Source organism: Sturnira hondurensis, unplaced genomic scaffold (genome assembly GCF_014824575.4).
Source record: "Sturnira hondurensis isolate 20B ecotype Veracruz unplaced genomic scaffold, ASM1482457v3 Scaffold0018877, whole genome shotgun sequence".
In the NCBI taxonomy this organism is placed as follows: Eukaryota; Metazoa; Chordata; class Mammalia; order Chiroptera; family Phyllostomidae; genus Sturnira; species Sturnira hondurensis.
Window position 1 is genome coordinate 824,911 of NW_028091508.1, and position 15,712 is coordinate 840,622.

General features: G+C 46.2%; 1 protein-coding gene across 2 annotated transcripts; it reads right to left on the minus strand.

Moving 5' to 3' along the window:
* On the minus strand, positions 1 to 15,639 carry UBFD1 (ubiquitin family domain containing 1). Of its 2 annotated transcripts, none has more exons than XM_037070666.1 (7): positions 15,439 to 15,639; positions 14,906 to 15,244; positions 13,781 to 13,989; positions 11,305 to 11,370; positions 11,046 to 11,151; positions 6,385 to 6,467; positions 1 to 3,774 (listed from the first exon to the last, which is right to left on the minus strand). In XM_037070666.1, exons 1-7 carry the CDS (start codon positions 15,461 to 15,463, stop codon positions 3,664 to 3,666), a joined length of 939 nt encoding a protein of 312 aa, XP_036926561.1. In that variant the 5' UTR covers positions 15,464 to 15,639; the 3' UTR covers positions 1 to 3,663. The 2 variants fall into 2 exon arrangements, with proteins under 2 accessions (XP_036926561.1, XP_036926562.1); XM_037070667.1 differs by lacking the exon at positions 1 to 3,774 and adding an exon at positions 4,365 to 4,388.
* Between the last annotated feature and the right edge of the window lie 73 nt (positions 15,640 to 15,712).

Here is a 15,712-nt window from a genome sequence, read left to right on the forward strand (position 1 = left end):
TTAATTATCAAACTTTAATTGATAGGCTAATCTTACAGGATAAACAATAAGACAGCTAGTCAGGTTACACTTAAAAAAAAAAATCCAGCAGCGTAAATCTAATAGACTAAATATGTTCATCTCTTCCCAAACAGGCATTTGATTAAAAAACAAAAACCAGAACAGAGCATACACCACAAGGAAATATGGTACTTACGTATATTGTCAATTCATTCTGGAGAACTGTTTTAAGAAAAAAAAAAACATTCTTGAAATTTGGAAAGCAGTAGAACCACTCAGCCTGGCAGGTAAATGGACCAGGTGTTCTGTACTCTGGAGGGCTCCTGACCACCTGTGACTTGAGAGACCACCAGGCCCTATTAAGAGACAGACGCCAATCCTAACTAGAGGTGACTTCATTACAAAGCCTTAAACAAAGGGACCATCCTTTTCCAAGACAACAGGCATGAAAAGAGGCATGGAGCAAGGGAGAGATCTCCCTCAGAAGACACGGTGGAGAGAAGGCTTGTCCTTGCATGGTCTATGGCAAATTCCTTCTCTTCCTGCTCTTGGCAAAGAAAGGATTAGCCAAGAACAAGAGCCCAAGATGGCTCTTCCAGACACATAGTTCAGTAAGAGAAGAAGAAAGCAAGCCCCTTCTGGCTGAAATATGACAGGTTTTCAGAGCCGTGGCAATGTGGCAGTTAGTCTCTTTGGCCCTTGTAAGATAAAGCAGCAACTAAGGAGCCTACTGAGGCCTCACTGGCCTTCTGTGTCCACAAATTATAAGAAAGTACATGCTTAGCTCAGTTCAACCTCATTAAGAAGAGCTACTACTACCTGCAGAAGGCCCATCATCAAGTAAAATACTTAACACCAAAGAGTTCAGCAACTGGCAAGTGTAAGTTCTCTGATCAGGCTGACTGATACAAGAGCTGAGCGGGACTGGCCTCAGCACAGATTACACTTTGTCATTATTCACCAAGTTGCCTCAGGGAGGGAAAGAAGGATAGCATCTGTGAGTAAAGACCTGTAGGAGGACCTCCAGCACAAACTCCAGAAGAGAAAGCAGCCCATCAGGAGGCTCAGGGAAGCACCTGCAGGGAAAAGATGCCAGGCCCCTAGACCACTCCCTGCACACTGGAGCCCCTTGGAGGCAGCGCTTCCTGGGTCCACCTACACGCCCTGTGCCACCATGAGGGAAGTCACAACCCAGATGAAGAGCTGATCCCCTCTGACAGTGAAGGAATTGCACAGAACTCATCCTGAGGACACAGTAACACTGCAATGCACCTAAAGGGAGAGTGCGCCAGCTTGCTAACACCGATGAAGTCTCAGTGCATTCTGGACTGTAAGAAAAAAAAGGAAGAGACCACTCACAGGACTGAGAACGAGACAGTGAATACTGCTGGGACCCAGACTCAGATCTAATTAAACACCTCTTCCAGGGCTTCTGGTCCCATCCACCTCTGTTCTCTGAGGGCTTCCAGCTAGATCTCCACGCAAATTGGCCCAGGAGCCAGAGCTCATGACTGCTCTGGCAGGTTCAGTGAGCCCCATCAAACAGCTCCATATGAAAAGACATCATTTACATTATTTATATATAGTATTTTGAAGTAAGGAAAAAAGCACCATTGTACTTAAAATAAAAAGGCTCACACAGGCTTTGGTCCTATCTTGAAATGATACCAGCCTGAGTGAGAAGCAGTCTGGCTCTCGGGGAGCAGGGACATTCTCATTGGGAGAAAGGGAGGTCTCATGGTATGGCAGCCACACAAACAGGGAAAATGAGGAGACCTGGCAGGAAGGGCCTCTGAGGGCAGCAGTGTGAGGCCAGTCTGAGGACGAAGACACCTGCTTCAAGAGAAAGAAGTGGTGTGTGGCACTGTCAGAACAAGTCTCCAGGACAGGGGCACTGGCCAACAAACTGAGACAATACCCTGCTTGCTCCATTACCATGTCCTCTGCAGACCCGTCAGCTGTAGAAGAGGCGCAACAGGAGAGCAGAAGCACCGTTTTCTGCAGGAGCCGCAGCCAACAGCACAGAGAGGCTGCAGTTACTGTTCCATTTTTAAGAATGAAAATGGGCAGTGTCTTGGACACTACACTTCAACGGGTGTACTCATGCCCACAAAAAACAAGTGCAGATCTTCCTGCCCAGATGCCTAACTTGGAAATGACTACACCATGAGAAGCATGAGTCTGTCTATACTGGGTGATTCCTGAAGTACAGTTCAGAGGAAAGGGTACAGAATACCATCAGTAACTGGCTCACACATGCTAATACATTTCACAAAATAAGGGGAACAGCCTAGAATCCAAAATGTCAGGTTTGGAAACTCTCTTGGCAAGCCTTGCTCTGAGAGCCTGCAGTCAGTGAGAGGACTGCAAAGGCAGCAGCAGAAAAACAGCAAATAGCACAAGGATACCGCTCACCAAGAGACTCTCCCTCATTTCAGAGTCAACCAAGCCACAAGGAGACAACAGAGTTCACGTGTACAAAGAACATAAGGGCTAAAACCAGAAGAGGGTGAGCTAATCACAAAAGCAATTTATCCCATTTTTGATGTTCCAATACATCGCCAACCCACTAGGTCAGATGTCTTTTTATTGAGAAAGGCAGCATCCCTGAACCTGAAATGAAGGACACTTGAAAACAACACATGAGAAGAAGGAACAAATGGAGAAGTGTACTGAAATAATCATTGGACTGCTTAAGAATTTCTTGAAACTTCTATAATGGGCCCGTGAATATATGGCTGTATAAACTGTCTTCCACCTGGCTCCTCCTTGAAGAAGGCCTGTGGCAGCCTGGGAACTGTGGCTTTTGGAGCAGCACAGCCAGGCACACGTCTGGCAGGCTGGGCATCAAAACCAACTTGGTGAGGGCTATAGATAACTCACTGATCAGTGCCCAAAAGGCAAGACGTTTTGACAAGAGTCACTGTGTAATACTCTGCTGCTCACCAGACACCACGGCACATGTGAGTGCTCCTTGCCCGAGATCTCAGCACTTTCCTCCCACTGCGCACTCAAGAGCAGCAGCACGGCAGGAGGGATGCCAGGAAGGGAAGCAGTGATGAGGTACAAAAGTGGAACTGACATCTTTGGGTTTTCAAAATAAAAACTCAAATCTAGGAAGTGAGAAAATGAAAAACAGAAAGAATTAAGTCTGAATCAATAGAAAAATATGGCTTACCAACCCTCCCACTTTGCATACAATTTTATATGAAAAAGGAAAAAAATAACCCAACTCATCACAACACAGTCCAAATGTTTACAACCAAAGATTTATGAAAATATTTCAGTTAAAATCACTTTAAAAAAAGCAGAAATCTTTTTACCATTCCTTTCTAAACAAAACCTTAGCAGATCTATTCTTGAACACACTTAAGAGTATTCCACACAACACATTCGGAATTCAGATTTATTGATTTCCACTGTACTGACTTTAAAAATGGTATGAAGCTGACTGCAAGAAAGGGAACTGGTGATTTTAAGTTAAAATTAAGCTAAGGGTGAAAGAACATCACCTCTGGCTTCGGTCACCACATCACCTTAGATTGGATATAGATTGTTTTTTGAACAAAGTTCCAGAACTCTGAAATCCAGGGATGCTGCAGGCCTCTCCCAGCAATGTCCTTCACTTTGGGTCAGTCTCCTGGGCCAGAGGTGAAAGTGCTTTCAAAAATACTGCCACTTCCCCAGCACAGTGTCTTTGATTGCATCCACATATTGAGTTGGAACCCAGTACACCCAGTAGTAAGAGGCTTCCGTGGGGCCCAACTGAAATGCCTGGAAGGGAAAAAGGAAAACCAAGCAACACTTCAGAGGTTGGGAGACTGAGCAGCAGCACAACAAACACAGGGGAGGGCTGAAAAGAGACTTAAAAAGAGGAGGAAAAACCTGCATGTGGCGAGCATTCTCTTGCCACCCCTCAAAAAAAATAAATAAAAACACACCCCCAAACAAACAAAGCAGCAGCAGCAGCAAGAGGGATATAAACACAGCCGACCCTAGAGCAGTGGTTCCCAAACCCGCATGTACATCAGAGCCACTTGCAGGGCTAGGTGAAGCCTGAGAGTCTGTAATTGTACCGAGTCCCAGGCGATGTGACACTGCTGATCCAGAGATCCATTTGGGAACCGCTGCCCTAGAAAAACTGCCACGCATGCACAAGGAATGAACGTTCAAAGCAGCACTGCCAGAAATGGTAAAAAACTGGAGACAACCTACATACCCACCAGTGAGGGAATGCAAAATTAAAAGTGACATGGCCTATTCATATGAACATTGGATCACTTTTAAAAGGTATGAACTGGATCTATGGTGAATAACAGACAGATCATAATGTCGAATCAAAAAAGCAAGCTGCAGAACGATACATACCATGATACCACTTATGAAAACTGAAAAAACACAAAACAGTACTGAAGCTTGTTCATGGACATACATGAAAACAAAAGCAGAGCAGGGAAGATCCATGTGATAGAGGGTAGTGGGGAAGGGGAGAATAGGGATGAATTCACTGTTGGTAAATTTTCTTTTATTAAAAAGTGATTCAAAGAAAGTCACAAAATATTTACAACTGTCATTTCTTGGTGACAGATATACGGATTTATTATAGTACTCACTGTTCTTTCCTGTATTTTTAAAGATTTCTCTAAAAATAACAAAGCACAGCTACCCCCTTCTACTGTGACCTCTGACATGTTAATCTACCTAGTGAAATGGCATCTGCAAAGAGGGAAATATGTTAATTAGGACAAAGGTAAAGGTACTAATTAATAAATGTTTAGAGAAGAGAAAGGTGATCAGAGCCATTTGCTGTCAGAATCGATCCCAGAAAAAAAAGAGCATTTAAATGAAAGCTAAGGCACTGCTCAGCCACACCACCAATCACTTAAGAGGTTTAAACTGGCACACTCAGCTTCTGTAAACTCTTTTCACCAGGCTGCATGAAAACTGGAGCTGCAAACTGAGAAGACAAATGCTTCAAAGGGCAATGCAGGAGACCAGATAAAAATATTAAAACCCAACTTTCAAAAAAAAAAAATAACTGAGCAACAGAACAATTCACCTGCAGTCCTTTAAAGACCACTGAGACCAGGGGTGGAAGAGTTACCAGAGGGCCCCAAAGCAGCCCCAGGGTGTCGTCACCACGGGCTCAGAGCCACCTAGGAGCTCTGCCAACCCAGCCACAGCCTTGTTTCCAGGCCTCCCAGCTGAACTGACAGGCATGGCAGGAGAGGGGACAGGACAGACAGATGACAGACCTCTTCTAAAGTACAGGTATCTGCCATCTCTCTACACAGAGCTGCCATGATGGTAGATCCCCTTTTTCTGGGCTCTTCCAACATCTCTGTCTGCCATGGACTTTGTGTGACACCACACACCGGTCAGACCACTACTGCTCCTTCTCCAAGATAGAGCCAACATATCTTATATTTGGGCATTGAAAAATCTGCCTCCTCAGAGAGAGAATGGCAGGCAACCACCCTCACTCTGTCACTGCTCAGGTCAGTTCCATGTCATAGCAATTTCAAAGTTTGGGTGACTGACTAACTTAATTTTTAAAGGGGCCTCTCCAGCCCTGACTAAGTGTGGCTCCGTTGGTTGAATGTCATCCTGCAAAGTGAAAGGTCGCTAGTTCAATTCCCAGTCGGGACACGTGCTTGGGTTGCAGGCCGGTCCCCAGCTGGGGCGTGTGCAAAAGGCAGCAATGTTTCTCTCCCTCTTTCTCCCTCCCTTCCCCTCTCTCTAAAAATAAATAAATAAAGTCTTTAAAAAAAAGTGGCCCCTCCAAACAGTGCTGGGAAGTAGAAGGGGTATGTCTAAGCTGCTCAGTTCATCACTGAACTCTTGCTTCATTCTGCAGACTTGAGCACGTCTGCCAACATTGTGTCTCGGGAAAACAGCGGTGCCATTCGACACGACCTCCATAAGGACGATGTCCACAGACCCAGCCTCCCTACAGGAGCCCGGCCACCTGACAGCTACAGCCTGGGAAGGGCAACACCATCCCAGAGGGGGAAGGCATGGTGGCCCAAAAACCAAGACTAGTGGGAAGTTTTATTCTATATGTCAGAAAAGTTCAATGAAAACCCACAAACCACTCTTTCTCGTTACATTTATTCTCCTGGTCTAAAAACAAAGTATTACAACTAAAAGGAAGGCAAAAGAGATCCAACGTATCCCATTTAAACTGTGGGAAGGTAGGGGAGTTGCTGCAAAATAAGAGAGAACTAGGACTAGGTCACAGACTAAGTTATAAGTAAATGAAGGAAATGAATGTCTGAGACCATGCATCTCCTGAATACTGAGTGTCCTCCTCAGGTCACCCCAGTGCCTGCTAGAGGAGCAAAAGCGGGAGCCAAGAGAGGCCACAGCACACCAGCTACTTACCATCATGTGGTAGTCTTCATGTCCTTCGATGGGTTCACTGACCACATTTTTAATGGAGCCCATGGGTAATTTCTCAGTCCGCTCTAGGTTGAGAGGAATGATGATCATTATTCAAAGGCTCTCCTGTTCTACTCCTGTGACTCAGCAGTCCCTAGTCAGGGCTAGTAGCTTTGGAGCCTACTGTAAGCTCAAAACACTCATGACCTCTAGGGATGATGGGACAGCAACTTCTCACAGCTCCTGGAGTCCTGCATGGGAGCTGGGAACTTCTTAGGAACAAATTTTGATCAGGATGTGGCAATGGTAAAGGTCTCTGAGGACAGAGGTATCTCTTTCACAGTATTATTTTTAAAAGTCTAATAATTAATAAATACTCAAGAAATTCCACTGCACTCTTAGTGCCCAAGTCCAGCACCTTTGGTGCCTGGGACCGGCAAGAGGACCAGGAGCAAAGAGACACTATGGAGCCCCTGGGGCTCCCCAGCAAAGGGAGGACTGTTGGGGATGTATGACCAGTCTCTGTCCAAAGATCCTACTCACTTGCCCTCCCACCATCCCTCCTGTGATCCCCTACCCTTTCATATACACATGCTTAAAAGTTCTCTTAAAACATTTACACCCTCTTACAATTAACACTTAAGATACCATTTGGCACACAGGGTCAGAAAACATTTTGCAGTAAAAGTTTAAGGGTGCCAGGTATGCAAGTGGTAGCAACAAGCGATGCCTGCAGAAAGCGGAGACTGTTGGCAGTGAGCATGGGTAGCAGGAGGGGATGATGGAAGGAGAGGTACAGAGTGCCTGCCACCAGGAAACCACCACCCAGAAGCAGCACACACCCAGGAAGGGGAGAATCGCTCAGCAAACAGTTAAACCAAGTTTTAAAAAAAACATTAAAGGCACCCTTGCCATTGTGGCTCATTTGGCTGGGCACTGTCCTGGAAAGCAAAAAGGTCACCAGTTCAGTTCCTAGTCAGGTCACATGCCTGGGTTGCAGGCCTGGTCCCTGGTTGAGGTGTGTGCAAGAGGCAACTAATTAATGTTTCTCCTCTGCATCGATGTTTCTCTCCCTTTCTCCCTATCCACCCTCTCTCTAAATAGATAAATAAAATCTTAAACACAAAAACATTAAAGCCTTTGTAGAAAGAAAACTCTGGAAAAGGTATAATCTGAAAACAGTAACTTGACAAAAGAACTGGGAATTTAGAGGCCAAGGTTCTAGTCTAGTTGATGAGTTGAGACATTTTATTTCTGTTCTGTGGGCCTTGGTCTATGAAAATTGGGGGCGGGGAGAGTGGAACTGAAGATATTCAAGTTCTGACTTTCAGTGGCTCAAAAACAGTGACCCACAGGCAAGACCTGACCAACTATGTCTTTAAGATGAAAACTTCTTGACACACCACCAACTTGAAATGTCCAGCGATTTTCATATAAAAATATAGATTTCTGCCTTTTTGAAAAAAATGTGCGATATAACACTCCTGGGGTCCATGCTCATGAGTGACAAACAGCTAGAATACAGATGCCACATCCCTACCAACAGGACACAGGAGCCCCCAAGGCAGCGGTAGTACTCCCCATGCTTGCCGTTCATGCTTCCTACTGAGAGCCTGTTCTTCTCACTCCACTAGGCCTGAGGCTTGAGTCCTACCTGCCACACAAGCGACCAGTTTACCTGTATCCCTCAGTAAAGCACCCCTCAGAAAGGCTGACTAGCTGCTAGAAAGAGGCTGACGGCAGTGTCTGGCTAGCAGGAAGATGAAGCCAGTGGCTGAGAGCCAACTCTCAGAATGAGCTGTCCTCTGTGGGACTGCTTATGACACTCAGGTGACAAGATTCATGGGCAGGTGAGAAGAGCGCCAGGCGAACTAGACTGATGCAGGGCTTCTGGGTGGTAGTGAAAATCTCAGCTGTGGCCAACCCCTGAAGGAAGGCATGAGTTGATGGCCACACTCTCCAGGAAGGCTGATGACTTAGGCGGCTCCCAATAGCTGTGATGCACTAACGCACTGAGGTTCTTCCAGAGCTCTCCTTAATGCCAAAGTGGGAGGGTGGCTGCTCCCTCAAGCTAAAGCAGACCTCCAACACAGGCACAGCAGATTCTCTTAAGTCCCTGCCGTCGGGATGTGTTTCCTACAAGACTTCCTAACACAGAAGCATTCCCTGAGGAACCAACCAGCATGAACAGATGAACTTCTCATCCAGACTGCCCGGGCACACCCACCCTCTGGGCCACTGGTGTCCTTCTGGATGAGCCTTAGCCACTGCCTTCCATTCAGCCACCAGAATGGAAGAAGCAGAGCTTTAGCGAGTCAATATGATGATGGAGGACTATGCCCAACCACCTGCCAAGTCATGGAGAAGTGAGGAGCTGACAGAAGCGGGCAGCTCACAAATAAAGAACCAACAGGGGATGACAGGATCAGCTCTGCAGAAGAAAAAGGCCTATTAAAGAGGTCAAAGGCCCTTGGAAGAACTGGGGAGCCCTTAGTTTGCAAAACTTATTCTGATCATGCAATTAGAATCAAAGGTGAAAGAATACAGCGGGTTACCACACAATCATTTGAAAACTTAAGCGTTTCAGGCATGTCTTTGTTCCCTTTCAGAACCAAGATGAGGATGAAAACAAGAATATTTTAGACAATAAAAATCTCACTCCATGACCCCAACCCTGTTTATTTTCCATAAAACTTTGGTCCCATGTGAAGCAGAATCACGCTAATGGCCTGTCCCTGAAACCAATTAGCCTCAGAGGATGAAATCCCCTGTACTTCTCTTTAGACTTTACCTCAAACACTGAACACCTACAGTACTGGCAGAAACAGGTGAGTTAGGCATGTTTGGTCCCCTCTGGAATCTAACAGGGGACAGATAAGTCAGAGAGTAATGAGTGCTCTGGGGACACAAATGAAGTNAAAATCTCACTCCATGACCCCAACCCTGTTTATTTTCCATAAAACTTTGGTCCCATGTGAAGCAGAATCACACTAATGGCCTGTCCCTGAACCCAATTAGCCTCAGAGGATGAAATCCCCTGTACTTCTCTTTAGACTTTACCTCAAACACTGAACACCTACAGTACTGGCAGAAACAGGTGAGTTAGGCATGTTTGGTCCCCTCTGGAATCTAACAGGGGACAGATAAGTCAGAGAGTAATGAGTGCTCTGGGGACACAAATGAAGTGTTTTATGAACACAGCAGCAGGGTGAGAGGGGGGGTGTCAGGGAAGGCTCATCAGGAGGACATTTAAGTAGGGCCTTGGAAGATTTTATTATAACAAGGAATGGGGAAAAGGCTTGCAGGTAAATGCACAGCATAAGCAAAGACACAGCTGTGCAGAGCATGTGGGGGAAGTTCAGTGAGTGGTGCAGCTCGAATACACACCGTGTGACAAGGCAAGCAGGGCAGGAAGCTAGGTCAAAAATTTAAACTGGGGTTCCATCATTGAGAACACTGAACACTATGGTTAGGCATTTGAACTTGGCCTTAAAGAGCCAGAGGTTTTTGAGCACAATAACCAGTGATAAAAAAATAGTACAAAAGATGGGCAGGACAGAAGAGACCAGAAATGGGTCTGGGAAACAGGTTAACTTCTTTCATGGACCAAGTTTAGAGACGCTAAGAGTCTTAAGCAGCAGGATGAAATGGCAAAGAAAGAGACCCAGGTAATTCTGGAGTGTAACTGATGAAACTTCGATCCATCGGGGGGGAAGAAAGTGGGAATATAGAGACACTTCCCAGCAAAAAGCAAGCCTGACCCAGTGAGCACAGGTGGGGGTTGGTGGGGGTATGCAAAGAGCTACCAGGTTGAGGCGTAAGGAGAGGGCAGGTTCCCAGTACCAGGAAAACTGCAGCTAGCACAAGGGCAAACTCCCATCTGTGGGGGCCAGGTGGGCAATGTAAATGAAAGATGTTGGCTACATATAGGCTAACTGAGCCAGTGAGAATGGTTAGCCATGCCCATGTGGAACTACTACTTGGCTCCAGCTGCTGCTTACCATGTGAGCATGCAGGATCAGACTGGCTGGATCTTTTTATTTTTTTCAAGAGGAGCCAAAAATCAGATCAAGTGAAATCTCCAGGCTTTTTTAAAAAGAGATTTTATTTATTTATTTTTAGAGAGAGGAGGGAGGGAAAGAAATGATGCAAGAGAGAAACATCCAATTGGCTGCCTCTCATATGTTCCCTGACCAGCAACCCAGGGATGAGCCCTGACTGGGAATTGAACCAGTGACCTCTCAGTTTGCAGCATGACACCCAACCCATTGAGCTACACTGGTCAGGGCAAATCTCAACAGATTGTGTGTAAACAGATAAAACCCTTGTCTGTGGACCAGACCTGTCCCTCAGGCCATATACCCAAGAACTCTGGTTTTGGGGTACACCCAGAGAACCAGTATGATATATTGGCCCTGAGATCAGACTGAAAAGGAGGGAAAAGGGTCCAAACAGAGGTAGGTATCTAAAACCTAAATAAAATAAAATAAATAATGATAATAATTATATTTATATATATAAATATAAATATAAACAAAAGCAAAACCAAAAGCCAAGGGCATGCAAAGCACAGTGGAGATTTCAGCATGAGGAGCAGAACTGAGTACTGCTGGGCACCAGAGGTAGTAGTAAGTCAGGAAGAGGCTGCAAGCGGTAACATGTACCTTTAGTGCCGATCCACAGTTGGTCTTGTTCTAGCTTAAAGGTGAGTCTCACTTTTCCTCCAGACTTATTGTACATGCCGGACAAGGGGACCGTAGGGAGGCGCTCCTGGAGGCACAAGAGTGTGGTAAGAGAGGAAGGGACCACAAACAAAGTAGGACAAAACAGGAGAAGGGACAGGAAGCCAGGACGAGAGCACAGGAAACTCAAAAAGTCAGGTGGACCTAGTTTTCAGAATGCTCACGAAGGAGAATGGCTTACCTGGGCCCCCTTAACAGATGGCATCACATCTTCAGGTTTTCCTTTATCCAACACTTTCCTGTGTTGCTATAACATAAGTCAGAAGGGATCATTAAATGAAAGTTGATTGCATTTTTGTCATGCTACTACCTCTGAAAAACAGGATGAAGAAAGCAAGCCTTAATGTTCTGGTTCAAAAGCTCGTACTGTCTACAGATGGGTCCTCTGACACTACAAAACAGTGCTGTCCAGCAGAACTTTGTGTTGATGGAAACGTGTGGCTATTAAGCACTTGAAATAAGGCTAGTAGGACAGAGAAAACGAATCCTCAGTTTCACTGAATTTTAATCAGCCACATATGTCTATCACACTAGACCTCAAAGTTCTAAAGAAAGCAAGATTTCCAGACTGCTAATTTGAAGAAAATCTTCTTCTTCCCCTCCCCAACTCACCACTGAAAGGATTCAACATCGAGCTGAGAGCGCCACAAAGGGTGTTACTCTCAAGACAGGTACAAAAATGACAGCACTCTGTCAACTTTAAACTACCAAAGACACTCTACCGTTACTAACAATCAGCCTAACTGCCTAAAGGGACATTTCCTCCACAAATGAAGACTCATCTACTGCAGAAGTTTTCCCCGCTGCCTCACCCTCGACCCCAACTAGACTGAAAGTCTGAAGAACCACATCTCCAAAGATAAATACTGATACTCTATAGTCTGACATTAAGAAGACTCTAACCCAGCCCACCCCAGGAGTTTGAGGCAGCTCCTTATGGGTTCCAGTAAGGCTCAAGGCCCCTGAGACAGCTCCTGACGAGCCCACACGCTGGAATCTTACTTCTGCCCTATCTGTGGCTATACAGGTAAAGATACTTTAGTAAAGCTAGAACTACAGGGCAATGAGTAGGCAGAGAGTAAAAAAATTAACCAAATTTAAGCAGTAGGTGACCATTAGCCAGCTCAAAACATCACTGGCATGGCAGAAACCCTCAGTAGTAATAAAGTCAACACTGCCAGACTGCTAGCAAAGGGTCCCCTATATATCAGCCCTAGAGTCCTGAAGAGCTAATAAAAAGTCACGAGGATGGGTCATTCTCATGAGGACATGTTATGCCTCATAACTGGCATTAATGAAACAGCAGCATGGATTACAAGCTGAATTTAACTCATACCTCACAAGTATCCATTGAAAAATTTCCCTTGCACTGTGGAAAACAGTTCAAAGTCTGTTAAGCTAGCATTGGTAACTCAAAACCTGTATTTAAGAGGCATGTGTTCTCCCAGGGTGTGGCCAGTGGGAATGCTCACTCACGTCTGCATTCTCATACTTGACATTTCACACACATGGCGGAGAAAACAGGAAAATGGAAATGAACTCCATTGGTTACAAGACTTTATAACCCCATATTTGTGTCCAAGTGTCCAAATAAACACCTTCTAGATGTTAATATGTTTATAACCCCTTATCTGAAATGCTACAGGCAGACTGCTTTGAATGTTTATAAAACCCAAAATTTTTAGGGATTTTATAAATGTAATGTAGTTTTAAAATACATTATGTAATTTCCTCCATGTATTCTGGGGCAGCACCTTGTCACCATACACATTAACATTTCTATGGCAAAACATGAATATTCACACTAATGCTTGTCAGGTTCTGTTGCCATATTTAGAAAAATATGTTTTGAAGGCCTGGAAGCACATATAAGGGAATATGAGCCTGTGAAAGAAATTTGTGTCCTTCTTGCACTCTTGGTCATATGCCTGGGTGCCTATGATCACTAAATGTTGGTTCCAGCTGGTCCACTCTACTCAGGGCACAGGTTAGGATGAGAATACCTATTTTCCTGGAACACTACTAAGAGTGTCCAGGAGGCTGCCTAACAATAGCTGGTGTTTACTGGATAATTAAGATTACAAGTGATGGCTCTTCCAACCAGCTCCAAACTGGGCCACAGAGAATATGAAAAATCAGGCCCCCATTTCACAGACCAGGAGAGGGGGAAAAAATCAGCACAGTTATCTTTCTAGTGAGTTTAATTTGGCTTCCTGAAATGCTCAGTTTTAGAGGAACCTCTGAAAGCTACTAATTTTCATGCCTTTCCAGAAATGGACTTAACTTGGGGGAAGCAACACCAAAAAACAAATGTAAGCACTTGCGCAAAATGGGGAGTTGGTTCTAGCAATAGCATTTTTCTCTGGCTGGCAATGAACAGAAGAGAAACCCATATCTAATTCTGAAGCCTGCCTTTGCAAAGGCCTTATCCTAAAGTAGATAGACTTGAGACACACTGACCCGCCAGATGAGACAAAGTTGCAAATCTCAGGTAGTTGTCACCTCCACTCAACAGCCAGCCGCACCCAACTGCTGCCATAAATTTCCATCATGGGCCCTGTCCAAAAAGGAGCTTATTCTAGGGAGAATATCACCAACCACGGCTCCAGAGGACAAAGCCTCAAACTTCCCAGGACTAGCAATCAGGACAAACTCACTTTCTGCCTGCACAGTGGCTCCTTCTTGTTCTCTTCAGCCTTGGCATCCTGTTGCGCAGAGTCTTTGGGTGTGTTTACTGCTAAAACATCATTTATTGTGGAGCCAACCACCATGATCTTGGCTCCGCTGGCCACCTTTATTTCCCTCAACGTCTTATCTTCAGGGACAAGTCCCTTATACATGACTTTCTGCATGGCTGGTGGGAGACCTTGGGAAAAGGTAGCAAACAGTGAAAGAATGAATCAAAAAACATACTTAGACCAGGGCTCTTTGGCAACAGACCCCAAAGTGAATATTGCTCTACCACTCTTATTTTTGCACACTTGAGCAATTCACAACCTGTCTCAGCCTCAGTTTCTAGAACTTTATACTACTGATGACAGGAGCTCCCTCTATATGTACTTGTTTTAAAGATCACAAGACAGGGAAAACAGTACTTAGTGCAGCGCCTGGTATTCAGTAATTGTACAATAAATATTAGCTGTCATTCATTCCAAATTATTTCTCAATCTTCTCTTTGCTCAAATATTAGGTGAGAGTCCACAGGCCTCAGGGATACAAAACCCAGTAAGGATCAAGCTGCTTTTTTATGGAGCTTACAGGCTACGGGGGAAAAGCTTAAAAAAGAAATGATTTCAGATGGCAAAACGCTGTAAAACAAGAAAAAATTAAGTAACAGGAATACTTGTGAAGGGACCAGCATGATGGTCACCAGCACTGTTTCCTAAACTTCCCTCATGAGAATTACCTGGTACTTGCTAAAAATAAACTCCTGGCCACATTCCAGGCCTACTGAATCAAAATTTCCATGGAAAGGGAGCTGGAAACTGTAAGTTTAAGAAGAGCCTTAAGTGATTTTTATTAGAAATATCCATGCAACACAAATTAGAAGCTTTGGGCCTGGGCCTCAATTCCAGCTCGGCAACTTACTAGCTTTACAATACCAGGACTCATTTTGCCTATCTGAGTAATGGGCATCCTAGTGCCCACTTCGGAGAACTGATGTGAGCACGGACAGAGCTGATACTGGAACAGCGGCCAGCACGGTACTAGCAGAGTGTAAGCACTAGGAATTGCAGGAGAGGTGGGGAAAGCGGCTGTGGCTGTCGTGCCATGGGGATTACCTGTAATCGAGTGAATCTTCTGTTTCAGCTCGGAGCCTGTGCTGTCCAAAGGAATTTTCACGTCGTGCTTAGTCTTGTTCCAGATGATCTTCAGGTCCACCAACTCCCTTCCCGTGCCGCCGCCGCCCGCATCCTCGCCATTGCTGACCGAGGCCTGGGCCGCGGGGTCCCCAGGGGGCTGGGCCGGGGCCGGCTGCAGGCTGCTTCGCGCAGCACAGGTGTCCTCGGTCGCCGCCCCCACGCCCGCTGCGGCTTCAACCTCCACGCAGTTGAGGGGCCGCGCGGGCGCCTCGGCCGCCACGGTCTCAGCCTCAGTGTCCATGCCAGCCTCCTCCATGCCTGCAAGGGGGTCAGGGGTGGGCGCTCGCCTCGGGCTGGGCCTGGGGCCGGACTCCGCCCGGGCGCCGCCGCACCCCAGCTCCCGAACCAGGAATCTTCTCCCCAGAACCCCCACCCCGGGCCAGGCCACGTCCCCAAAAAGAAACCGCTCCACTCCCGTCCAACCCAGGCGCCCTCCATCCCGCCACACTCACCATCCGGGGACCCGGCAGCCGCCATGATGATTGTGTACAACACCCACCGCGCTCGCAGGGACCGCTGGGAAAAGGAGACCTGGCGGAGATTGGCCCCCGAGGCAGCCCCTAATCTCGCTCAGACTGGCCGGAAACAGGTGGAGGTTTCTATGGAGACCCGCCTCCTCCGCTTCCTGGGCCCGGCCCCTGCCACGCTTCACCTTTCCGCGGCGGAGACAGGAGGACCTGGAAAATCGCCCACTCGATTGGCTCCGCCCCCTAGAGGCCGAGCGGG